This window comes from Puccinia triticina, chromosome 2A (genome assembly GCF_026914185.1).
Source record: "Puccinia triticina chromosome 2A, complete sequence".
In the NCBI taxonomy this organism is placed as follows: Eukaryota; Fungi; Basidiomycota; class Pucciniomycetes; order Pucciniales; family Pucciniaceae; genus Puccinia; species Puccinia triticina.
The window spans coordinates 1,148,639-1,173,947 of NC_070559.1; the positions used below are offsets into that span (position 1 = coordinate 1,148,639).

At 48.1% G+C, this 25,309-nt stretch overlaps 2 protein-coding genes across 2 annotated transcripts; both read left to right on the top strand.

The window, feature by feature from the left end:
- Positions 1 to 15,006: 15,006 nt before the first annotated feature.
- On the top strand, positions 15,007 to 17,318 carry PtA15_2A126 (uncharacterized protein; the record flags this gene model as incomplete). The annotated part of the gene is made up of 7 exons (XM_053166115.1): positions 15,007 to 15,192; positions 15,302 to 15,381; positions 15,460 to 15,493; positions 15,560 to 15,712; positions 15,830 to 16,438; positions 16,529 to 17,027; positions 17,107 to 17,318. 7 exons carry the CDS (start codon positions 15,007 to 15,009, stop codon positions 17,316 to 17,318), a joined length of 1,773 nt encoding a protein of 590 aa, XP_053017369.1.
- A 446-nt stretch (positions 17,319 to 17,764) lies between these two features.
- On the top strand, positions 17,765 to 19,101 carry PtA15_2A127 (uncharacterized protein; the record flags this gene model as incomplete). Its single annotated transcript, XM_053166116.1, has 7 exons — positions 17,765 to 17,944; positions 18,011 to 18,084; positions 18,178 to 18,267; positions 18,378 to 18,572; positions 18,657 to 18,778; positions 18,872 to 18,908; positions 19,011 to 19,101. The coding sequence occupies 7 exons, from the start codon at positions 17,765 to 17,767 to the stop codon at positions 19,099 to 19,101; spliced, it is 789 nt and encodes a 262-aa protein (XP_053017370.1).
- Between the last annotated feature and the right edge of the window lie 6,208 nt (positions 19,102 to 25,309).

Here is a 25,309-nt window from a genome sequence, read left to right on the forward strand (position 1 = left end):
AAGCTTTTAAAGATAACTGCTATAAATCTCAATAAGATGACTTTGAGCTACGACACTGTCCAAAAGATCAAGAAAGGGGATTTCAGCTTTGTTTATTTGGTAAGTCCCAATTGTGCATTTCCAAGATGCGGTGATTTGCTAACTCTTCATCATGGCTACAGAGCCCAGAGGTTTTTCTGAATAACTCGCTTTTCACTGAGCTATTTTTTAGCAACGAGTTTCAAGACATATTATCGTTGATCGTTGTGGACGAGGCCCACATGATTTACTTGTGGGGCCTTGTGGCATCCAAAAAAAGCAAGTCACTAATCATATTTGCACGTCTTGAAGATCGCGCAGTTTTCCGGCCGACTTATGGTCTCATTGGCACCCGGCTCATGGCAACAAACAAGGTCCCGGTTTTACTACTCTCGGCAACCTGCCGCCCTATTGCCGTATCTGCAATAACAACGAGTTTGATGCTTCAGCCCAGCGATATCAACATGATTGATCGCGAACTTACAGCCCTTCCAGAAAAGGATGGCACTTGCGAGGAATTACCGCACCTCGCTTGTGCAAATCCTTGCACTTCGTGATACAAGTAAGTTTGCAGTGGAGCTTAAGCTTAACCATGTAGCCACATGCTATGTCCGACCGAACCAATTCGCCCCCCCAGCAGCGGCTGGATCCCGCTCCCCCCCCCCCCCCCCCCCCCCCCATCAATTCCACCGCCCAGAAACCGAATTGCTGAATCCCTTCCCCACGCCCTGGAAATCGGCGAAAGGCCACCAATAACTGCAAGACAGCGAATCGGACCGCGAATCCATTCTGAATGCCTGTGGCACAACGAACCACCTAGTCCGACTGCTTTTCAACATTGGCGTTAGCGCCGCAGTTATGTACACGTAATGCTGCTTTAAAGCTTGAGGTGAAGATTTCCTTGCGACCCGATCGGCCTTTTTTTGCATAGAACTGACATTCAAAAAAATTCACGATTGACTCAGCCCCAGCAATTTCCATTGGTTACAATCTACTGCCGTCCAGCGGGCTTGAAGGTATACCTAATCTCTTATCCTTGCGACCGCATTAAGAGCCTTACGTTTTGCAATTTTTTTGGCTGCTTACCTTTTACATTGATGGGAAAAAATTGAATCAATTTATGTTATGATTCATGCCACTGTCTTGTTTTTTAATCTCAATTCTTTTGCGTTCTTGTTCTTTGCATTTAGTGGAATGGAGATCTAGATCTAGTGCTAGTTTTACATTCAAGCATCTTCCTGAGCCAACCAAGATTCCATGGATCTAATGACCAAAAAGTGGTATTAATTTATGTTCAACCAAAGTGGAGTTCTCAAGAAAGAGTACATTGAGAACTTCACATCAATCCATGCAGAAAACATGTGGAATTCATCATACAGGGGACAGCTCTCTCTGCCTTTGTCACAGTTGACACATTTTGTGAAGTCTCTCTCGTGGTTTGACAGAAGATCGGAGTATATAAATTACTTTGTGTTTTGAATGAGTACCCAATTATATTTTTGGGACTTTCATAAGCAGTTTGATTCTTCTACCAAGTGTTTCTTTTTGGGTAGCTTTTTTGGAGGTGGATTGGCGTGGTTCAACAATCTAAAAAAATTGTGCGCATTCTCAACCGCACAAATACATAACAATTAACCAACTCTCTGGCTCAACGCTTTGAATTGCCAGAAATTTACCCAACTACATACAAATGCATACAGTGGCTAAGCTTATTCAATTTTTCATTTTGAATCCACCCAAAAAAGTATTAAAACATCAAGAAATAGTCTCGTTGGTTATACCAGATGAACAACCATAATAGCTACTTAAATATTTCATAATCTGGATGTATCCGTACCAATTTATAAATATCTTTAATTCAATTTGATGTTTTGATGGGGTTATGTTCAAAAGTGGGTGGCTGACCGAAGGAAACGCGCCTGCAATGTCTAAGCTACACTTTTCTGGATCACTGCGACGATTCAATGGGGAGCCTGAAATTTTCTGAATGTCAGTTCCATGCAAAAAGAGACTGATCGGTTTGCAAAGAAATGCTCAACTAGCTTCAAAGCAGCATTACACGCACATGACGGCGGCGCCAACACCAATTGTGAAAAGCAGTTGGACTCCGGAGGTGGTTCGTGGTGCTGCAGGCATTCGGAATGGATTCACGGTCCGATTCGTCGTCTTGCAGTCATTGGTGGCCTTTCGCCGAGTTCCAGGGCGCGGAGAAGGTATTCAGCCATTCTGGATGGCGGTGGAATTGATGGGGGGAGTGGGGGAGCGGGATCCAGCCGCTGTTGGGTGGGCGAATTGGTCCGGTCGGACGTAACATGTGGCTACATGGTTAAGCTTAAGCTCCACTGCAAACTTACCTGGATCACGAAGTGCAAGGATTTGCACAAGCGAAGGGCGGTAATTCCTCTCGAGCGCCATCCTTTTTTGGAAGGGCTGTACACGCCCCGAAATTCGCTTCATTCGAATCAAGATGAATTCGACTCTGAGTTCCTGCGATGACCTGCTGAGGATATTTGCGCCTCATACTAGTACTTCACACGCCGAATCAGTCCCTATGATAATCTACTCAGGGACCCGGAATTGCACATTCCAGGTGATGAAGGTTGTTAACGAGGCTCGTAATACAAAGAAGCACGAGTATGACCCTGAGGATCCATTCATCCGGCGATATCACTCGGTTACCAGCGATGACGACAAGTTGCGTACTATGGAAGACTTTGGGGATGCGAAGGTCCCAGTAATTTCCGCGACAATGGCGTTGGGACTAGGGCAGAATCTCAAGCGCGTGCGGTGTGTTGTGCACATGGGGCGGGGAGACCCATCAGCCATTGTGTAAATGGTGGGGAGATGTGGTCGAGATGGGAGACGCGGCCTGGGGTTGTTATTCATGGAGCCGTCACGCAAGAATGGCAAGAATGACGTGGGCGATTTCGAAGATGGCTTGGTGCAGAATGATGACGACAGGATGGATGCACTAGCTGTCACAACAGCTTGTTTGAGGATAGTCCTCAATGTAGATAACAAGTGTGTATGTTCAGCTGCCTGTGACTTAGATGTACGTTGGTCTGATTACAATTATCATCAGACTTGGGTACATCCCTCTATCAGGCAATGATCCGACCGTCCTGGCTGAGAGGATGCGAGAAGAAAGCGCAGGTTTTTGCAAATGTGATTGTTCAAACTGTTCACCTGAGGATGCCGAGGCTCTTATAAATATCATCCAGCAGATGACTGTCTCTAACTTCGATCAAATTCTCGACGACCCTACGTCTATCCAAAAGGATTCCTCAATAGTCACAATGTCTCGGCAGCGAAAGAAGGGGCCACCGAAGGGAACATGTAGATATCCACAGCACGTGGCCGAAGATCTTGAAGAACATTTGCTGCACAATTTTCAGAGTTTCTACATTGATTTCTTGGGGACTCCGAAGCCTGAATTCCCGCCGTCCACCTTCTTTGGGATTCAACATGCAAAATCAATTGTCGGTTCTATTGATCAGATTTGTGATGGTGATAATCCAAACAAAATTCTGCTCGAGAAAATCATAGGTGGTCGTTGTTTTGACGGGCAGATTGAGTCTCTGGCGTTGGCCATAACCAATTGGATGGAGGGTGAATTCTATCAACTTCACTTAGCTACGGTCGCCAAGCTGGATAGCTTCATAGAAGAAGAGGGAATTCGTGTCCACGCTGAAATGGCTGCTAAGCTTGCTCAACTTCAAATCAACGAATCAGCACGTCGGACGGCAGAGAAAGAGGCTAGGTTAGCAGCAAGGGACGCGGAAAAGGCACGCGTTGGGGCTGAAAGGGCTGCTGAGAGATTGCGCAAGGCAGAAGACCGGGCAGAAGAGATAGAAAGGCTCAAGGGGGAGAAAGCCGCGGATAAATTGCGCAGGGACGAAGAAAAACAGGCAAAAAGATCACGCGAGTTACAAGAACGGGCATACATCAAGGCAGCAAAAAAGGCTCAGGCGGATGAAGACAAGGCAGCAAAAAAGGCTCGCGCAGACGAAGAAAAGAAAACAAAGGCACCAGTCAAGCAGATTGAGGAAAGGCAGGCCGCGGGGGCATATCTTGTCCAAACTGAATCGGCTGTTCATGCGCTTGAAATTGCAGTTCAGAAAGAGTTATCTCAGGCGCGGGTAGCACAAGATCGAGTCCTTGTGCGCAAGAGAACGACCGAAGAGAATAGGTTGGATGACGAGGTAAAGGCGGCCGATCGAGGATTACGCCGAGCAGCTGCGGAGGCTTCCAGGGTGGCGACAGAGGCGAAGAAGCATGCAGAAAAAGAAGCGCGTCGAGTGGACATAGAGACCAAGAAAGTGGGCGCTCAAGCTAAACGAGTCCAACAGAATCGACAACATATGGTCAAGGTGCTATGTGACAGTCAGATTCAAACACCTTGTGATGAGATGCGCGCTCAACTTGCCAGGGGCGGCTAAGAGAAGAGTGTTATAATTGGTGTTAACTCACATGTTTACATTTCAATTGATTCTGAGCTTTCATCATTGAGGTATTCGTGCTCGAGCCCTGTTGTGATTTCCTTTTCCTCCGCTTCATGCTGAACATCATCTTCATCGTACATAGACATTATCCCCTGTGAGTATGGCTTGAATCGATTGAGTCCGCTCTGGAAGAATTCTTTTTGCATTTTGGCAATTCCGTTTAAGTAAAAGTCATCAATAGCCTCGTCAGTGGCTCCATCTGGGGGAGTTTGACCCAATCGCTATTGTTGATTGAGTCCGAAGTCAACATGTTCTTGTGTGACTGGGGGATTACTTCGGAGCCAGATTCAAGTTTAAGGAGCTGTAAGAGATACTGGAGCTGTGCGGCAATGAAAATTTTAGTTAATTGATAAGCAAATGCGTACATCAGGCTGATTGAGCTTACTAAAGATATGTTACTAGAGAATACTTCTTTCAATCTTTCAATATCGGTCCCAATACCCGAATGGTTGAAGAAGTACTTCAGCCAATAATTTTGCACCTCAAGGTAGAAATCAGTGGCCATGAAGTGTCCCGGCTTCCCTTTTGGTGACAAAAGCAGGGTGTTCAACACTAATTGAGATAGAGATTCTGGAAGAATGTGATTTAACAGGACAATAAGTTTTGGAAGATGTTTAGAATAATGGGGCATTCCTCCAATGCCTTGGCTCATCACAGCCCATCTCTGCCACATGAACATCAGGCGGCCATAATCACCATCTTTCATAGCCGAATTGGCCTCCACAATGGTGGCAAAGTCTTATATCCGTAGCAAGAAGTTCTTGTGAGCCGGGCAGCTTTTGGCTAGATGAGATTGATGGGCTTCACCAGAGCAGAATCGCTCTGATGTGACCTCAACCCAATCTTGAATAGTCTCGCTAGATAGCTTGAGTTGGTCAGCTTGTAATGGCACATGAGCTCGGTTGGCCATGTTGCAATGAACTGGACAGCAGAACACAGGATGTGAGATGGTTTGTGGAAGAATGTTCATTGCATAAGGAGAAGAAAGAGAGAAGAAAAGGAAAGGAAGAGAAAAGAGAAAAAGGACTAACCTGGACAGCAGAACACAGGATGTGAGATGGTTCGTGGAAGGATGAGGAAAGGGCTTCCACGAATCTGCTGCCACAGGTTATCTACATATAAGATGTCACGGATGTGACAGGCTGAGAAAGGTTTGAAGCAGAGAAAAAGAAAAGGAAAAACAACACAACTCAACACCCCCCCTTGCTGAAAACCTAGAGACAGAAAAAAGAGAGAAGAAGAAGAAAGAGAAAAATAAGGAAGAAGGGAGGGAGAGGAACAGGGAGAACGGGAGGAAGAAGGGAATGGCGCGGAGAGGAGGGCCAGGGAGACAGTCACACTATGCCGAACCGGGCTTGATGATCCTTGAGCAGAACACGATTCAGGGGCTTCGTGAGCATATCAGCGAGCATGTCCTTTGTGGAGACATGAAGGACAGAAATCTTCCCAGATTTGACACATTCTCTGGAGAAATGGAACCTGGCATCAATGTGCTTGGTGCGAGAGTGATGTTCGGGATTCTTTGCAAGAGCCTCCGCCCCCGCGTTGTCAACATGAAGCGGGATCGCAGCCTTTGGTTGCAGTTTGAGCTCTGACAACACATACCGCAGCCAAAAGCCTTCCTTGCATGCGTCCAACATGGCCTTGTACTCAGCTTCTGTGCTGGACAACGAGACCGTTGCCTGTTTCCTGGATTTCCAGGAAATTGCCCCGTCACCGAGCCGAAATGTGTAAGCTGAGGTTGATCTTCTGTTGTGGCGGTCTTCTGCCCAGTCCGAATCGGAGTAGCCGGCACAAGTTAGAGAACCCCCTAGACGGAGCCTCAGGTCCTTAGTTGAGATCAAATAGTGAAGGATCCGACAAGCAGCCTGCCAGTGGGACTCGGAAGGATCACGCAGGAACTGGGAGAGTCGATTCACCGCAAAGGAGATGTCTGGGAGTGTGCACTGTGCCGCCCACAGCAAGGCCCCTATCAGTTGCGGATACGGGCCAGAGGAGGGCTGTTCGTTGGGTTTCCGCGGGACAAGATCTTTGAAGGCCAAGTCGGTGGGTGTTCTGACAGAGACAGGAAGCGAGGACAGAAATCGTTTCTCTAGTTCTGAGATGTAGTGCGATTGAGAAATGAAGACGGCTTGATTTTCCACATCGCGATCTATCTTCATTGAAAGGAAATGGTGGAGGTCCTTGTCCGCTCCTATCTTGAAGCGTTTACCCAGGTCAGATATCAGCTGATCCACATAATCCGGTTCCCCTACAATTGCCAGGTCGTTGACGTGAACAGTTACCGCGCCAACCAGAGATCCGTTCTTGAGAGAAAAATAGAGAGTTGGGTTGTATCTTGACTGCGTGAGACCAGATTTCAGGAGAACATCATGAGCTCGAGGTTCCATTCGCGCGGGGACTGCTTTAGGCCGTAGATTGACCTGTGAACTTTGCAGACCCAGTCTGGGTGCTCTGGATCCTTGAAACCTGGGGGCTGCTCCATGTAGACCGGGGTGTCGAGACGGCCGTTCAGGAAAGCCGTCTTGAAGTCCACCTGGCGGCCTTTCCAGCGCCTGATCGCCAGAAGACTAAGAATAAGACAAAGAGTCTCAAGCCTTAGCGTTGGGGCAAAGACCTCCTGGTAGTCAACGCCGTGCACCTGTGTGTAGCCCATTGCCACCAACCTGGCCTTCAGCTTCTCGATTGACTTGTCCGGATGGCGCTTAATCTTGAAAACCCATTTTGACTTTATGATCTTCCTCTTAAGTGGTCTTGGTACCAATTTCCAGGTTTCCATGCCCAGCAGGGACAGATACTCCTCGTCCGCTGCCTTTAGCCACTTCTGCTTGTGTGGTGACCTGAGGAGCTGTTTCCAGGTCTTAGGCGTGTCGACTTCATCATCCGCCAAGGCGGACTTTGACCAGGTGCCGTAACGATTGGGGGCTCTACGTTGTCGGCCGGATCTGCAAGTTGGGGGGGAAGACGGTCTGGGATCCACCTGGGAAGGTGCCGGGGCCACTGGGATTGGGACGGACTGAGCCGGCACAGGGGGGGAGTGAGGAAGGGGGATTAGAGGAGGGGGGAGGAGATGGGAAAGGAACAGGAGGGAAGGCTAGAGGAGAAACTGGGGACGGGGGAGGGACTGACAGTGGTGTCGGTGAGGAAGGAGAACTGTCCGAGTGGTCTGACTGAGTTTGAGGAGGTTTAGGAGTGTGAATTGATGATGTCAACCTTCTGTCAAACCGCGGCTGAAGCGGAATGTTGAGGGGAGGAGTGTCCGACAGGGGAGGATCCGGGCCCAGAATAGACGGTGTCTCCTTTGGTTTTGCCGGCGGAGAGGAGACATGCCTACAGGGCCAAGGGAGTTCGACTCGGACAGGATCCTCTTCTTGTTTCAGTTCGGAACCGTAGGGAAAGGAGAAGTCATCGAATAGGACGTCCCTCAACTTTATCACCGACCTCTTCTCCAGATCCCAAAGTCTGTAGCCGTTCCCGTCGCTGAGGTAGGACAGCAGCAGCAAGGAGCAACCTTTATTGTCAAGTTTCTTCCTGCCCGCCTCCGGCACCTTATACCAGACTAGGCAGCCGAAAGGGTGTAGACAGGAGATGTCAACTAGTGGCTTACCAAGGATTTCATTTGGGGCTTTGAAGCCGGCGGGGGTGTAGCAGGGGATGGAGTTCAGGGAGAAAGATATATGGCGGATCACATCCGCCCCGAAAGATTTGGGGAGACCGGATCTCAGAAGGCAAAAACGGACCATGTTGCCCAGGGTCCAATTCGCCCTTTCTGCTACCCCGTTCAGTTCAGGGGAGTGGGGAGGTCCTGGTTTGTGCGTGATACCGGCAAGACCAAGGTACGACGAGAATTCATTCGACATGTACTCGCCGCCGTTGTCGGAGCAAAGAGACAGTATTTTATGGGATCCATCTTTCTCAAAGAGCGCGCGGAAGAGTTTGAAACAGTTGAACACGCTTGATTTAGATTTCATTGGATAGATGGAAACAAGTTTGGTATGATCATCGATGAATGTGACAAAATACTTATAGCCCTCTCTCGAGGGCACTTCGAATGATCCAACGTCGGAGTGTATGAGTTTTCCCGGAGCGTCTGATCTGTATGACGAGCGGGATTTGAAAGAGGAACGGTGCATTTTTGATTGCACACAGACGGTACAGCGCTGGACGTCAACTTCGTTCATGATCGTCGGCTTGATTTCAAGAATCTTGAGTAGTCTCTTCAGCGGCCTGAGCCCTATATGTGAGAGCCGTCGGTGAAAGCCCATTAGGGAACTGTCATAGGAGGACAGTGAGGAAGATGATAGGGACTTTACCTTGTTGGAAGGTAAGAAATACAGGTTCCCTTTCCTGTATCCCTCTCCAACGGAGTCACCATGGACGGTGGTCGAGGCCAACTCGTAGATCTCGCAGCGATCTTTGTTGAAGACGCAGGTGAGGCCCGCGTCGCACATGGCGGCGATGGAGAGCAGGGGCTCATGGAGATTGGGGACGACCAGAGTAGGGACCGAGATTTTGGAGTTGAGCGGTAGAATTGACGTGCCACGGTGGGATGCTTCGACGGTAGAGTGGTCGGCCAGGCGTATCGGTGTGTTGTCAGGCTTGAGATTCAAGACATCATTCACATAGGGTGTCATGCAGTTGGTACAGCCGGAGTTGAGGTTGGCGTCGCGGTGAAGTTCAGAGATGGCTTTGGCGGCTTGTTGAGGAGTGGCGACTGCGTTGTTTGCTTTTGCCACCGGCTGAGAGGAATGGGCGTTGTCTGAGCCCAAGTAGTCAGAATCATCCTCATCATCGCCGCCTCAAAGCTCAGCAACGGTGGTCTTGCCTGCTTTAGCCCGTGGTTTGGGACCGGACCGACCTCCACGATAGCCCAAACGTCTTTTTCTATCGCCGCCGCGCGAGGAGTCTGAGTGCCGATTTTGTTTGTGCTCGGGCAGAATTCTGGCGGCGTTCTCGCAGATGGAGAGATCGTGACCGTTCGCGTTGCAGAAAGTGCAGAAGAGGGTGCCGTTCCAGGGAGGCCGAGTCTTGCGATCATTCGACACATTGGCGCGGGCAACCGATTTGGCCAGTTGGGCCTCCTCGAGACAAGCCTTACGACGAAGAGATTCTTGACGCAGAGCCGACACGATCTTGATTGACGAGATACGGCTCTTGTTCATGAGAGCGGACACGCAAGGGTGCCAGTCGGAAGGAAGAGAGTTCAAGAGCGAGGTCGCATGTATGTCATCCGGAGTGAGAGGGGTGGCAGAGGTGACAACCGTGTTGAGGCGCTCAGCATAGCCTTGGAGTTGATCGATGTGGGCATCGACGTCATCGCCGGTCATACGGGCGGTGGTTAGTTTTCGAAGCCAGTACATTCTTCCTCCGGAGGAAGAGTCTTGATGGGCCTCTTTCAAGGCCTCCCACATCCCTTTTGCATCGTCTTTGAAAAGTCGAATGTAGCGGAGGTTGACTGGCTTGACTGTGCGGGAGATGACCGAGCATATGGCCAGATTATCCTGCGCTTGGGTAGGTCGCCGAGTAGGTGCAGCGCCTTCGGGAAGAGTCTCAATGATGTAGCCAACCCCGGTCACATTGAAGTGAATTTCAAGTACCACAGACCAGTCGAGATAGTTTGATTTCTCGCCTGGGGCCTTGAGTGGTTCGACCCCAGAGATCTTTAGTGCCGGGTGTGATGTGAGCTCCATGTGAGGCGGAGCAAATTTTACAGTGGAATCGCTGGTCGACATCAGTGTTGATGGAGCGAAAGAGTGGTTGATCCTTCGGATGTATCACGAACTGAGTAATCTGGTATTTAACGTGCACGAGCTAGATGCAACTGGGTCTCATAACCTGTTGCAATGAACTGGACAGCAGAACACAGGATGTGAGATGGTTTGTGGAAGGATGTTCATTGCATAAGGAGAAGAAAGAGAGAAGAAAAGGAAAGGAAGAGAAAAGAGAAAAAGGACTAACCTGGACAGCAGAACACAGGATGTGAGATGGTTCGTGGAAGGATGAGGAAAGGGCTTCCACGAATCTGCTGCCACAGGTTATCTACATACAAGATGTCACGGATGTGACAGGCTGAGAAAGGTTTGAAGCAGAGAAAAAGAAAAGGAAAAACAACACAACTCAACAGGCCACAAGTCTATGGACCCCACAAACAAACATTAATCAGCTCAAGTTTATCCCTACCTGGCATGGATAATTGGTCGGACACTCACAGTACGCAATACAAGAGTGTGGCCTTGTGTATTTTCTCTACATGTGAAAGCATCAGATTGAAGTCTTTCTTTGTGACCGGCTTCTCAGTCGGAATTCCAAGTGCATGAAGCGTCCTCCAGGCCCCGGTATCACGGGCATACTTTTTATTTCCCCAGTGCCCAAGAAATATTGCTTGAGAGAGGTTCCACAGGGTGTGCGCGGCGCCAGAAATAGGTAAAATGTTATCCAGGCTATTGTGATTTCCCACTGCAGGTGTCCTCTGCTTCCTGAGACTGTCAAAGATGTTACACAATCCTAGGTCGCCTTCAATAATCTGGATCCAAGAGTGGAATTCCTCTGGAGTTAATCCACTCTGCTGAATCACACCAGTAAATACTTCACCCACCCCAAGGGCAGAATTATCTGAAGCAAGCATGAGTTTTAGCATTGAGATATTTGGGTCCACGGGTGCAATGGGATTAACTTTGGGAGGATTTTTCTGTAGCTTGACTCTTGTGTCAATTGGTGTGGCAATGTACCTAAGAATAACACGGGTAATCTGAGATTTGAGTGTCTTTTCAAAGTGGGTGGTGGACTCGGCGGTGGGTGTAAACATGTCTGGTCGTATCACAAGTTTGGTGCCAGCATGTAATGCTTCATTCAGTGCTTTGATGGTGAGCTCTGCCGGGTCTAGGGTGGACAATAAGCTTGGAGGAATATCGTGTATATAGCCCCAAGTACCGTGAAACATCTTGCTAGTATGACCGATGGACTTCATATGGACTTTTTCTTGAAAGTCCAAGTTGTCGTAGCATAGGAATGGGGCTATTATTTGAGACTCATCCAGCGTGAATCTAGCTTTCAATTTCACTTTGGCCTCCTTACCCAAGCTCTTGAGGGCAGCATGGGCAGTCCTTCGTGACGAGCTTAATCCTATATAATTCAGGTAAGCGCTCACCCTCTCAGTAACTCCTGCGGCCAGAAAAACCAACGCGTTACTCAATTGAAACCCATTGTGTCGACGGTTTCCTCCAAAGGCAACCATTGCGCAGATGGTGCGAGAAATCTAGTTGTCAAAGGAAGCTCATGTTAACATTCAATATGCTTCAACTCATTGAAAATCACTAACGGTCTCAACACGGGTTTTTCTCCTGGCTCCTGGGTCACAGTTTTTTTTTCAGGAATGTCCCATCAAAATCAGGTATATCATCTGATGGATCCGTTAAGTCTTCTTCATCAGAGGCCTCCTCGACTGGATCGGCCTTTGGATCCACCGGCGACTTTTGAACCGGGTAGGGTTTATTGCCCTGGATCTTAGCACATAGGAGCTGGTATAGAAAGGGCATCCGTTCTGTGATTTCCTTGTTGCAAGCTGAATTTTCCTTCTTGGAGAAAAATTCTTCAGACAAGGTTGAAGAGTTGTGATAGGATCCATTTGGTGCGATACCACTGCGAAGAGTTTGGGACCTCACAGTCTCAATAGCCTGCATAAATGTAAAGGTTTTTTAACAAACAAGTATGATCAGTGGACAATGTATTAGGGAATATTGCGCACTTGAGACAATATAAACTGATCACAGAATGCACGGCCCTCCATGTGAGCAGAAACGTGTCGCTTGAGTTTTAAGAGCAAATCTTCCGTGGTGTCCCAGCCAACGTCGGCTCCCCACAAGCGTCGTCTGAATATTACATAGCCGCTGTCGTGCGTGAGGAATGCAGCTAGAAATTGCTTTGGTGTTAAGTTAAGGCTTTCCATCAGAGCACAGATTTGTTCGAGTTTATCGTCCATATAAACCCAAGGAGCCCGATGGGGCACTTCATGAGCACCGGTGGGTTGTTCATCCATGATTTGGCAAACTAAAACGGTTGGTTGGAACTTGGAAGGCAGTCAGTTGAGGGATTGTCTCGGCAAACAGCGGAATAGCTCTAATCGGCAAGCTGCACAATTGCATGGGCACTCCTGAATGGCCTTGCTTCAAGCCTGTACACGGCCGGCGCTGTTTGACGCCCAAAGTACGGCAGTTTTGCTGTCCTCGCGCTTCAGTTTGACCCCGCGGGGAATGATGATGTGAGTACGGGGCGCACGTTTTCCGCAAACAACCCAGCATGCGGACAGCTTACCACCCAGTGTCATTACGGTCCGACTGCTGGCCATCCAGCGGAACGTTGACTGGTTTGGTCATCACATTGGGTGCTCTGACGCTATCTAGACAGCCAACAGTAACCCATAACTCTGTCAGATGACCAACACTGTGCGGTCATTGGAGTGGTACACAGGCACACGGTAGGCAATCCAGTGGTTTGATCAAGCCTCGCCCATTGTGCAAACCTCTCAAGATACAGAGCCGGGGTGTAGTGCATTACTCCAAGGCTTTTGAACGGCTGCTGAGACACACTCTTGATTGCTCACAATTGCTTACTTGGCTGAGACTTCATTATATTCTAATTTTTAGCTGGGGACTTATTTATTTAAATACAAGCTATTTGAGGATCAGATCAATGGTACATAGTCATTAGAGAAACAAATAGAGATTGTCTGGTGGGACAGAACAGATGAGCTGGACTCAATATACAAGTGGTTCAACCTTGAAACGAGGATTGAAAGCCCTGATCGGGCTTGGGAGGAGAGCAAGCACAATCAAGAAGGGATTGATAATGAAGAATGTATGAGGTGGAGGGGGGAGGGGATTAGAGCAAGGCACGATTGAGGGGAGAGGATGAGAGCGAGATGAGATGGAGGGCAAGGCGAGGGTATGAGAGGGGGATCGGATGGAGGCAAGAGGATGGAGGCGAGAGGATAGAGGCGAGAGGATAGAGGCGAGAGGATGGAGGCGAGAAGATGGAGGCGAGAAGATGGAGGCGAGAAGATGGAGGCGAGAGGATGGAGGCGAGATCATTGATGGGAGACCGAGAGGGACAGGGAGGGGAGGAGAGGCGAAGGACTTTATATGTTGTATTCTAAAACAGATGACGTCACATCTGCTACACTCACGGGCATGGTTGCTTGCCCTTCATTGATGGGGTGAGTTTTTGCTTGCGGTTCTCTAACTTATTGCCCCAAGGGGTTATTCAATGGGACCATGGGGTTGTGAAAGTTTGACCAAATCAGTCTGCCAATGTCACCGAGCTGGACATGAGGTCTGCAATGAGGCACAGTGAGGCACTCACTGATGACTGCAACAGAGATGACTGAAGTATATCGGTTCCAAGGACCACTTCAACTGTTTGGTGGCCTTGGCGGTAAGCACACCGTACTATCATCTCTTACGAAGCTGGGCCACCGACCAAGGCCGGCAAATAGGCAGCATGCCGCCGACCCCTCAACCTCGCCGGTTGGCGTGCTGTGGTTTCAAGTCAGAGAGCTGTTTTTCTGGCCTGGCCGACTCTTTGACCCAATGCGAGTTCGCAGATCGCGCCGGCCGTGTACTTTGCGAGTGATACCAAACTGTTATCAAGCATAACTGGTTATAAGATACCATGGGATACAGTACATGAGACTCCATACTATGGAGTACTTGTGTATACATAGACGGATGCGTCGAAAGATTTGGAATATGGTTTTACACAAGACAACAGACTTGGAAATTACACTTCCTATTGCAGGTCAATGATTTGGATGGAGGATGAGAAAAAATAGTACAAAGATAGGGACAGCTTCGGCAATCTCAGAAATGAAAACTAGATAAAAAAAGGCTCAGAAACAGAGACGGCAGATTGATTTTAAAAAAGTCTCTGCCAAAAGTGCTAATTCTCTACTGCCGCGGGGTCGACATAGCGCGTAAGTCCCTCCTTCGGAGGTCGCTTCGCTCCCCCGAGGAGGAGGGAATTAGCTAAGTTAGGTCGGTCGGTGATTTCAGAAACTTTGTTCGACTTGGAAAAATTGCGACTGCGATACAACTGCGACGGACTGCGACCCACAGTCCACTGGCGCCGGCATTAATGGAATGGCGTATCGCCTCACGCATGGCGCGTGAGAGGCTGTGACCTGCTCTGACTGCAGCAGTGCACTGTCGATTGAGAGCCGAGACTCGAGGAAACCAGAGGGTCTCAGGAAAGTGTGGCTGTCAGCTCCGTCCATATACCGTCGGTATCAGAGGATCGTTATCCGCTGATCTTTTCTCCCTCCTGGTTTGTTGTCCCCGGCGATCTTGAGAGAGCAGTCCCTTAAAGACCCTTCATCTTCACGTGAACCTGGAGACATTCACCTCCCTCAGATTTCTCTAACCTGACGTACATATTCACCTCCTACAATACAGACATTTCACAATCTCTCTTCCACTTCATCACTGCACGTAAGATGCTCGCAACTTTGCAGGGAGGTTCCCTGTTTGTCCTGTTGACAGTCGTTATCCACCAAGCTCATGGCTCTCCCAAAGTGCCAGCAACGGCATCAGCGCAACCCGCGACAAAATCTACTCTCAGCCCGGTTTCAGGTACTTATTTCGGGTGGTCTTCTTGGAGCTTGCAAGCTTATAAGGGAAAGGTACGCTTTTTTATTTTATTTTGTAGAAACCAATTACGCGTTTTAATTTGCGTGTTTACAAAGCTGATCACTACGATGCGCCTCTGTGTCGATACTTCCATCAAAACAGGGTTATGGATACGACTGGCTAACCGAAAAAAATATCAAAGCTCAGGCGGATATATTGTCCAAGGAGTTTTCCCAGTTAGGGTAAATTGCACATTTGCTTTCTTCTTATTGGTTGCTATGGGAATGATGAATGCTCATTCTTGTTCAAAATTTGTTTAGCTACAATCGGATCAACTTGGACTCCGGCTGGCAAGTTGAGTTACATTCTCCCCCCTGAATAATCTGCAGTCGAGCTCAAATGAATTCATCTTCCTCTTAGGATGCTGAACTCGATAAATACGGTAGAACGATACTTAACCGTAAAACGTTCCCAAAAGGAATCAATGATTTATCAAGCTATCTAGCCCAGAGGAAGCTCAAGTTGGGTCTATACTACCTACCAGGGATAGACGCCAGAGCGGTTAACAACAAAGTGAACCTTCCTTCATGTCTGGTCATCAAATAAATAACTCAAAAGCGGTAAAAAAGATGCGAAAACAGATGATCAATTTGCTGAAGGATATCATTCTTTCTAATCCTTCTCAATTAGGCCGTCGTGATGAACTCGAAATACACCGCGGATCAAATCATTCAATGCCCGGACAAAGACGCTTTGGGATGCAACCGAAACACTCCAAATGCGTTTAATGCTGGTATGGCGTTGAATTACAGCCATCCAGGTGCCCAGATGTACATCAACAGCGTGGTCGATGGCCTCTACAGCTGGGGCGTGAGTTATGTGAAGATAGCTGGCGTCGTACCTGGCTCCTTAATCGACCCACCCGAATGGTGGAAATATAATACCACAGCCGACCTGATGGCCTGGAGGAAAGCCATCGACGATTTGTATCATCAGAAATGGCAGAAACAGGGTCGAGAGCCGATTTGGTTGGGGGCCAGTTGGAAGATCCCAACCAGTGCCGGTTCGACCATGGAGAAATACGCGGACAGCTTCCGAGTCGAACAGGATATCGAGGCGTACAGCGAGACACAGATGACGACTTTTGACCGTGTAATCCGAAATGCGAAGACAGCCGCACTCTGGTCCTCTGTTGATTCGAATCGTAAATGGAAAGGAGTCAGGGACCTCGATTCGATCCTAGTCAGCGACATGACAGTGGCCGAGTGCAAGACTATGGTCACCATCTGGGCGATGTTTGTACGTCCGGAGTTCTATTCAGTTTTTTTGTTTGTCTTGGTTATTGACTGGATGACTTCTAACTCTCGATTGTGTATTTTGTTCAACCAGGGCTCGGTAATCTACTTGGGCGATGATTTGACGAAATTACCGGAGGCCAGAAAGGCCTTGGTGAAGAACCCTGAAGTTCTCAAGCTAGCGATTTTAGCATCCACCAACCAAGCCAGATTAGATGGATTCAATCCCAGCGTCTCTGGTACTCGAACAACCACCGCGAAACCATTGCGCCAGAGCTTGAAATCGGTGGAGCGACTTGAAGTCAACCCAGTCCAAGAAGATTATCAGATAACTTCCAGGGATTGTGACGAAATGGCCGAAAAACGACAATTGGTCGTCCAGTACGGCTTGAAACAGAAAGTCGTCGACTCCGACACTCTCCACCAGTCGTGCCTGAAAGCTAGCACGAGCGGAAAATCGGGTCGTCTTCAAGCCCGCGCGGTCGATGGTGCAAACCCAGATCAATGGAGTCTCCAGACCTGGGTACTCGAGCAGGGTCAAGGCGATATCTACGTCGCAGTTGTTAATGCCGGTCAACAGACCGCTGGTGATAGTGAGTCAGGACTGGGAGCATTTGGCACCGACCAAATTCTGATTGCTGATCCCTCTTCCATAAATTTTCACTCATTTAGAACCAGCCAAGGTACAGATTAGTCTGAGCAAGCTGAAAACCCTCCAAAAGAGCCCGAGAATAAAACAAATGACCGGAGGGCACTACGCAGTGCGAGACTTGTGGGCCAGCAAAGATTTGAGCCCTGTGGCCTTCCAAGGCACCATTGATGTCACTCTAGAAACTCACGGCTCGACATTGTTAAAATTCACTCCAATCTCTCCCCCTAAGTAGCATCAATTAAATCTTGAGTCCAGTCGATTTACACTATCAGACTGTTGGTTCTTTCTGACATGCGTCTCTTTAGCACGTAAGAACCGCAGTATCAAACGCTTGTGCTTTCTCTCTTGATATATGCTATGTCTCCTGTGTTGTAGTTCCTCGCTCGTATTCAGTATATAATTCACTGTACATTGCACCAATCACTTTTGTTACCTGCGTAGCTTTGATTTAGCTGCAAGTACCCTCAACGAAGAGTGCACAGGACAAGATGCTATTTATGTGGAAAGTTTTTCTTACTCGAGCGTAGGCGTGAGGGAGGGACTTGTGCTAAGTTCGCTGCTTCTCTTGCTCGGCAATGTTTCAAGCTTTGAAACGCGATGTGCTTGTGTAGAAACCGCTGGTCGTACTATAAAATAAAGCAGTTGTTGAGCTGACATCGTGGTCGGAGGTGAGATGAGATGGGTGAAATGTCGGAGTGGACAGCCCAAACCTGCCAAGACGGTCACGAACCAAGAGCGAGTGCGAAATCTTCAAGCCGATCCCCCACGACGCAGGTCATCAACCTGACGCAAAACAAACTATCGGGTGATATCATCGAGCTCGATATCATGTTGGACCCGGTAGCATTAGCTATTCGAGTTGAGTTTCCAGAATGACTCCTCTTTATTCGATGCTCTCCATCTCACCCGATCCTTTGTAGGTAGGCCTCAGCTGAATTGATCGCTCAAGGGATCGATGAATCGCATCCAGACTTTCTGGTCTCGGTAGGTGACACTAGGTGAGTACTTCTGAAGCTCAACGCTAAGGGCATTCCACTTCTGACTCCAGATATATAAGCTAATCTCTGCGGGTACTTACGTCTGATGACCAGATGGCGAATTCAGATTAGAAGATCCGCAGATTTGACACCCGAACTGAAGAAAGAATGCTTTGAGATTTTTGAATCTAACATGAAACAGATGTGGGCTTTACTTTCATCCTCACCGAATAAGTTGATATCGAATGATGGCCGAGAATTCGTGAACGCCCTGAAGTTTTCTTCTCCTTTTCTCGCTTCCACGAACTCTCTAGATATCTGAAGAGCTCCCATGGCTATAAACCGAAAGCAAAGAAAAGAGAATTATTTCATCCTGACTCCCGGTTTTTGTTAGCCTCAACACCCGACGAAGGCAAATCACTATTACCAGTGCATGGCTTTCTGATGTGGAGATTCGATTTCGAAGAGTGCTTCAGTCCAGAAGAAGGTATGGTTGAAGTTGCTTACTGGTTCGTCAGGTTACTTCCTACTCAAATTTTAGGCACTTGGGTACCTGTCCTAACTAAACGCTATCATCTACGAAATCGGTCTAGTTACGAAATCCAGCTCAAGCCCGAAACCAGGGGAAAAGGTCTAGGGAAACTCTTAATGGAAATACTAGAGCGAATCGGCTCAAGTTGGGCTATGAAAAAACTAATGCTCACCGTCCAAACTGGTACCTGGATATTTCTCTCCCCCTCTCCGGACGACTCGATGAGATATCCGCAGACTGACTTCTAATTTTCCTCGCACCTCGTCATACATCAAGAAAATGAAAACGCCGTCCAGTTCTATCGCTCCTTAAAGTTTGTGTTTGAAATATCTCTCCCCGCTTCGCATCCTCCATGTTCAAACAAAGACTGACTCTCATTCCCTGGCGATTTTTGGCCGGTCTGCCTTGTTGATAGTTTCTTGCCTGATGAAATTTCTCCCTCTCAAGTTGAACAGCCAGAAGGAGAACCGAAGGCAGATTACGAAATACTCTCAAAAACGTTGTAACCTCTCATGCAAGCGCAGATTCCCTATAGAGCCTGTTATGGTGCAAAAGTATCTCAAAGGTAAAAGTACATTGGCTTTCCAATTCAAGAGGCAACTTTAGTCCGAACGATTACCTAACCCAAGTCTCTCCACTCTTCGAGAGGTGGAAGGCCGTCCAGAGATCTATGCCTCAGGTCACAATTAGTGCCTCAGGAAGAATCACGTTTTTGTCGTTTTGCCTTGCTTGTGTTAAAGCCCTGCTACTTGGTGGCGAAAAGACCTAGCATCTTCTGCGTTTTGTGCCATTCTCCAATTTGCAATAGCGCTACGAACGGGTCGATGGGTACAAACCATCGACCGGAAGGAATCGCATCCAGTCGTGCAACAGAATTGATCGGAAGTGGTTCCTCCCGGTCAATGAGTACAACCTTGTCGATGGGAAGGAGTCGCTGCCGGTGGATGGTAGCACTCGCCGGGCTACAGATTGTAGTGGAGACTGTTGTCACGCAGCGGGGTCAGACTCAAGCGACAATATTAATGATGAACTCGCCAGCTCCACAGCCAAAGTCCTTCTTAAGCCGCACCCACAAGGTCTGGCGAGTACACAGCGGGGCAGATCGAGAAAAAGTTCAGCGTCCAGACGGCGCCCCGGCATGGGGGCATGGCGCCATAGGGCCGTCATGGTGGGGTCTCACTGCGACGGACCGGCAGGGGTGACGGCAATCCGGTGCGTCAGCCGTCCGGCGTCCTGGGGTCGCAAGCGTCCCCATGGCACCAACATGGATGGGCGTACTGGGGGCCGTCCCGCCCTCGACCCCTCGACCCGATCGTGCTCCGTCATGATGGCACCTCTGAGGCCTCCGTGATGCCAGATGCCTCAGGCGCTGTACCTTATACCGCCCATCGGTCTCCATTTTTTCAAACTAACACTAAGCCAAAGGCATTTTCTTGAAGAAAAGAAATAGTGATAATTGAACTCAGTGGACCACAGTAGACCTCAGACAGCATCAATTTTCACTCCTGACATACTATATGAGAGTAAACAACCCTTATTCAGCACACCAAACATGATTTATAATACTCATTTATCACTTTATATCTTGCTTGATTGCTTCAACTCATCACTCAACCACTCTTGATTCTCTTCTTTTTAATGGTTTGTCTGCTTATATGTTTATTTCCTGTCTCATTATGATGTCTATGATAATGAAATGAGAGATCTTGGGAGGACATCTGCCTGGGGACTTGAAATAATTTATAATTTCCATCATAATAAGAAAAGGTAAAAAACATCTATTTTCTTCATCCCAAAGCTTGTGACAGTGTCTGGTTTGAGTGCAAAAATTCAAGGTAAGCAATTTAGTTTAGCTTAATGAAGTTTGTATTTAGTGTATTTAGTGTAGTGTAGTGTAGTGTAGTGTAGCGTATGTTGTCACTAGCTACGCTAAATGGATGCAAGAATGTTGTTATCTTAGAATGAGTTACACTAATATATGGTTTAGCACTGATTATTCAAATCTAACAATTTTTTTTTTGAAATGAAATAATTATAACTATGCTGACTGTTAGTGTAGCAGATTTTAACTCTATCTAACACTAAATGAATCCTGGAGGAAAAAATGGCTGCTATGCTAAGAGATTTTGGTCAAATAGCATAGTTTGGTGTAGCAACCCACTCACCATGAAAGAATTCATGTGAATAGGGCTCAGGTGACATTCAGTAAAATATGTTGAAATTGCAGTGGTAACTCCAAAATTACTCCCCTTGGATAACAATGGCCCCTTTGTGATGAATTTTCAGCAGAGGCTGGGGAAACACAAGGGAAAAACAGGCCTGAGGAGGAAAGCTCAAGGCCAAGAACAAAAAACAAGGAAGCCCACGAAGGGGCTAAGCTGCTTAGCTGTGAAGAGGAAAAAGGCCCTTCACTACAAGAGACTCTCAGGTCTCAGGGAACAGGCGCAGGAACTGATGAGTTTCATTGTCAGGATGTGCACACTATATGAATATTACAACTAGGGGCCAGGTTGTGGGCAGAAGGTGGAACTGCATATTCATATGAAGGGAGAGAAGGGAGTGACATATGGGTGAAAGGGAGAGAAAACGGGAGAGAGAGATGTGGAGTTTCAACACTTTGTCATCATCAGGAGGTTCCACCACTTTTCACTAAGTGTATGATTGGAGTAAAGGCCGGAGTTAGCTTCATTCCAACTGCCACCTTATAGTCCCCTCAGCTTTTTCATGGTGGTGGTTGTCTGCCAGAGGCCACCACCCAGGCCAAACAGATCCACCAATTTGATTATCATGGAAATGGCAGAGTAAGTTACTCATCCTATCCACCCCTCCCCAAATCACTAACCCACACTGATTGGGCCACCCTCATCCCCTGACCCCCACTCAGGAGTTCATGCAGAGTGCTGCCTGGGAAGCCATGTTGCTACCTGACATTGAGGCCTACACAAGGGATGGCTGCAAACATTCTGTCTTCTGCCTGGTCATGGTAAGCAAGCCCCTTATCTCCCCACCACACATGCCCTGTGTACTTTGCCTAACCTCCCCCAATCCGCCAGGCAACCATCAAAACCCAACCCCCGGCCGTCCTCCATGCACACTACCGCGCCTGGGTTTGCTGCTTGCCTGCGCCTAGTGGTAAACCACACCAAAGCTGAGGTGCACCGCCAGATCAAGAACATCAGTCACCAAGTGAGGAACATCCTCTTGACAGGAATCATCACGCAGACAAACAGTGACCTACCTGCCATCCATACTATCAACAGGTGCACCTGAGAGTGGCAGTTCCTCATGGGCAGCCCAACATTGGCCAATGCTGAGATTGATACAAGGTTGTCACAAATGGAAAACATAATGCTCAAGACCCAGTTTTCCTTCCTTTGACTGGCAACCATTGAAAATCATTTTGACCCAGCCTCCCGGGCTGTATTGCCATGGGAGTAAATTGACCACCACCCAAATACTGTTTGCCTGTGTGGTGGTGATTCCCCTGCTGCATAAGCATCTGTGCCCCCTCTCCCTTCTTTTTACATAATTGGTGTGCTGACCTCCCTTGTAGGGGTGAGCGTGGGTTGGGTTGACCCATGAACCCACCCAGGTCTGGGGCGGGGCGGGTCAGCCGGATGCCCATTTTTGACCTGGATGGGCCGACCCACTGGGTGGCCCGTTGTGGGTTGGGTCATGGGTTTTTGGGGATGGGTCAGCCCATGGGTACCCACTGAGACTCGGTTCACCATGGTGATATGAGTGATCCAGGAATCTGAAACTCAGGAGTTGCTCCAGAAGCATAATGAAGATGAAGACAACTTGGCCTTCCAACAGCATCTTGCTAAGACCAAAGGTGTTGAATTGACTGGGACCCCAACCAGAGAGCTTGATCTTTACCTTCAAGAGGCAAACATCTCAATCTCAAAGGGAACCCAATTTGACATACTCGAATGGTGGGACTTAAATTCAATGTGGTTTACAACCCTTGCTCAACTTGCTTGAGCAATTTTGAGTATCCCAGCAACCTCTGTTGCATCCAAAGCAGCGTTCTCCACCTCCGGCCGAGTCCTACACAAATACTAAAGCCGCCTCAATCCTGATACACTTGAGGTGCTTGTCTGCACTCAAGATTGGCTCAAAGATAACAACAAGGATCATGACACATCTGAAGAATAGAAGTGCTTCACAATGTACAAATGCTTTTATTTTATTTTTTCTCACGAGTTCAACACACCCAGATCTCATTAATTTTTTTTTTCTTTCAATCACCTCTCTGGACCAACCCATGGGTTGGCCCATGACCCAACCCGCCCCGACCCCCTCCACTTGGGATGGGTCGGGTCATGGGGCAGGTCTTCATATTTTAAATCTCTGACCCAACCCGCCCCGACCCATTTTAAATCTCTGACCCAACCCACCCCAACCCATTTTAAATCTCTGACCCAACCCGCCCCAACCCATTTAAAAACGGGGCAGGGCGGGTTGGCATTTTTCCGACCCAACCCTGCCCATCCTCATCCCTACTCCCTTGCCATTTGCAGTTGGGCCCACCTCATGTGCCAGATGGATTTTTGCCTGTTTGGGTCAAGCCCCATGTTGGCGGACCTCAACCCAGCAGAATGTGTCTGCCCCACAATTGATAAAGTGGACACCCTTGCTGCTGAAATTGCAGACAAAAATGCTTGAGACTTTTCCCCTCTTATCCCCACACCCCACACCACTCGGCCTCTTACACCAGGAAACGTAAACTGTCACTAGACTACAGGTGATATCAGCCTAAGTTCAATGAGCTACCCACCAGCTGCACAGCTGTCCACATGGACAGCCACCTGTAGGAAACAGAGGTGCCATTGTAGCATAGTTGCAGTAGCACCAGAAGAGGAAAAAAGCAGCAGCCATTGTTGCTTGATATCACCTGATGTCTGGTGATTTCAGCTGTGGGTTACTCCAGGGTGGATGAGAATCTACTTGATAGATTCTTACTGGTATCAACCAGTGGCTCTAGATTGTAGGAAGGGTTGAATCTGGTCCAATGTGTTCACTCCCAGAAGCTGAGAAGTTTTGAGAAGTTCAGGCTTGAGGTTCCAGACAGTGATATGTAGATATGTATGTGCTGGTCAAGCAAGCTGGAAGTAGTGATATGTAGATATATCTTCAAGCTCAAGAGGAATGATTAAATAAAATGAGGTTATTATTTTTGTCTCTTCTGAAAGTCTGGGGAACAATAGAATCCAGAGAGTACAACTTATAAGTTCTATCATACAAGTTTCACTAGATAGAAGCATAAAGTTAATAACAAGAGAGGTGAAAGTGAAACAGATGTGAAACTTGTTAATCAAGTGAAACAGATGTGAAGATTAGTATGAGCAAAATTGAAAAAGATGTGAAACTTGGGATGAATGCAGATGGTGTAGTAAAAACTGATACAGCTATCTAAGGGGTAGAAAGGTTTTACTTGCCAGCTGACAGGTGACAATTTATTTTTCCTGGTGTTACATCCCGCAGGTGTTGATTGGCTTATGTGAGCCTGTGTATAGGCCCTGTCTCCCTTCAATTGGCTTGCTTGCCAATTGAAGGGAGGTAGAGGGAGGTGGGGACTCAGGAGTCCTCCTCCCCCCCTCCCCCCCAGGCCCCCCCTCCCCCCCAGGCCCCCCCTCCCCCCCAGGCCCCCCCTCCCCCCCAGGCCCCCCCTCCCCCCCAGGCCCCCCCTCCCCCCCAGGCCCCCCCTCCCCCCCAGGCCCCCCCTCCCCCCCAGGCCCCCCCTCCCCCCCAGGCCCCCCCTCCCCCCCAGGCCCCCACTCCCCGCTGGTCAAAGGGGAAGAGAGCTTGCACCTCTCTGCCCTCTTTGGCCGGGATGGGCTGTACTATGTGCATAATGTACAGTCACTGGACAGAAACATTGGTACCCCCCAAAAGCTCATTCTAGAAGGCCAACCCACAAACTTGAAGTCATGAGGATTCAAGAATGAGTGTGAAAAACGACTTCAGAAGAATGAATATAACAAAATAAAAAGTATTTGAAACATCACAAAATTTACAAAATTGCTTGCATTAAATGACAATTTTGGAAAATCTTCAATAACATTCCAAAAAAATGATGAATAATCAGAATCCACAGATTGAAATGTGAAATGGATGATAATAAATGAAAAAAATCAAGTCCAAAATCCACTCTGAAATTTTGTGGGCAGTGAAAACACATCAAAAAGTACCAAACTGCACTCCAGCCAACAAAATTTTTTTGTGATGTTCCAAATACTTTTTATTTTGTTATATTCATTCTTCTGAAGTCATTTTGCACACTCATTCTTGAATCCTCATGACTTCAAGTTTGTGGGTTGGCCTTCTAGAATGAGCTTTTGGGGGTACCAATGTATCTGTCCAGTGACTGTACATATAACAATAATTTACTATGTACATTAGGGGGTTTCAAAGTAGACTCGCGCGTGCATGCAGGTCACTTTGCATAACCCAGTTTTGCGGGGAGACTGCAAGTCAACGTTCAACATTTGAGTTGAATGCCGGCTTGCCTTGCCTTGCAAGTGGCATGCGCGGGTCCACTTTGAATCCCACTATTATGTACATAGGACATGGGCGTGCACCCGCACACCCTTGAACACCTATGCAGGGGCCTGCGCGCATTTTGGGTCCCACACTGTGGGCTAAAATAGGGTGTGTGCCCCCACATGCCCTTTTGAAAGGGCATGGGCGTGGGCGTGCCCCAGGAGGGAG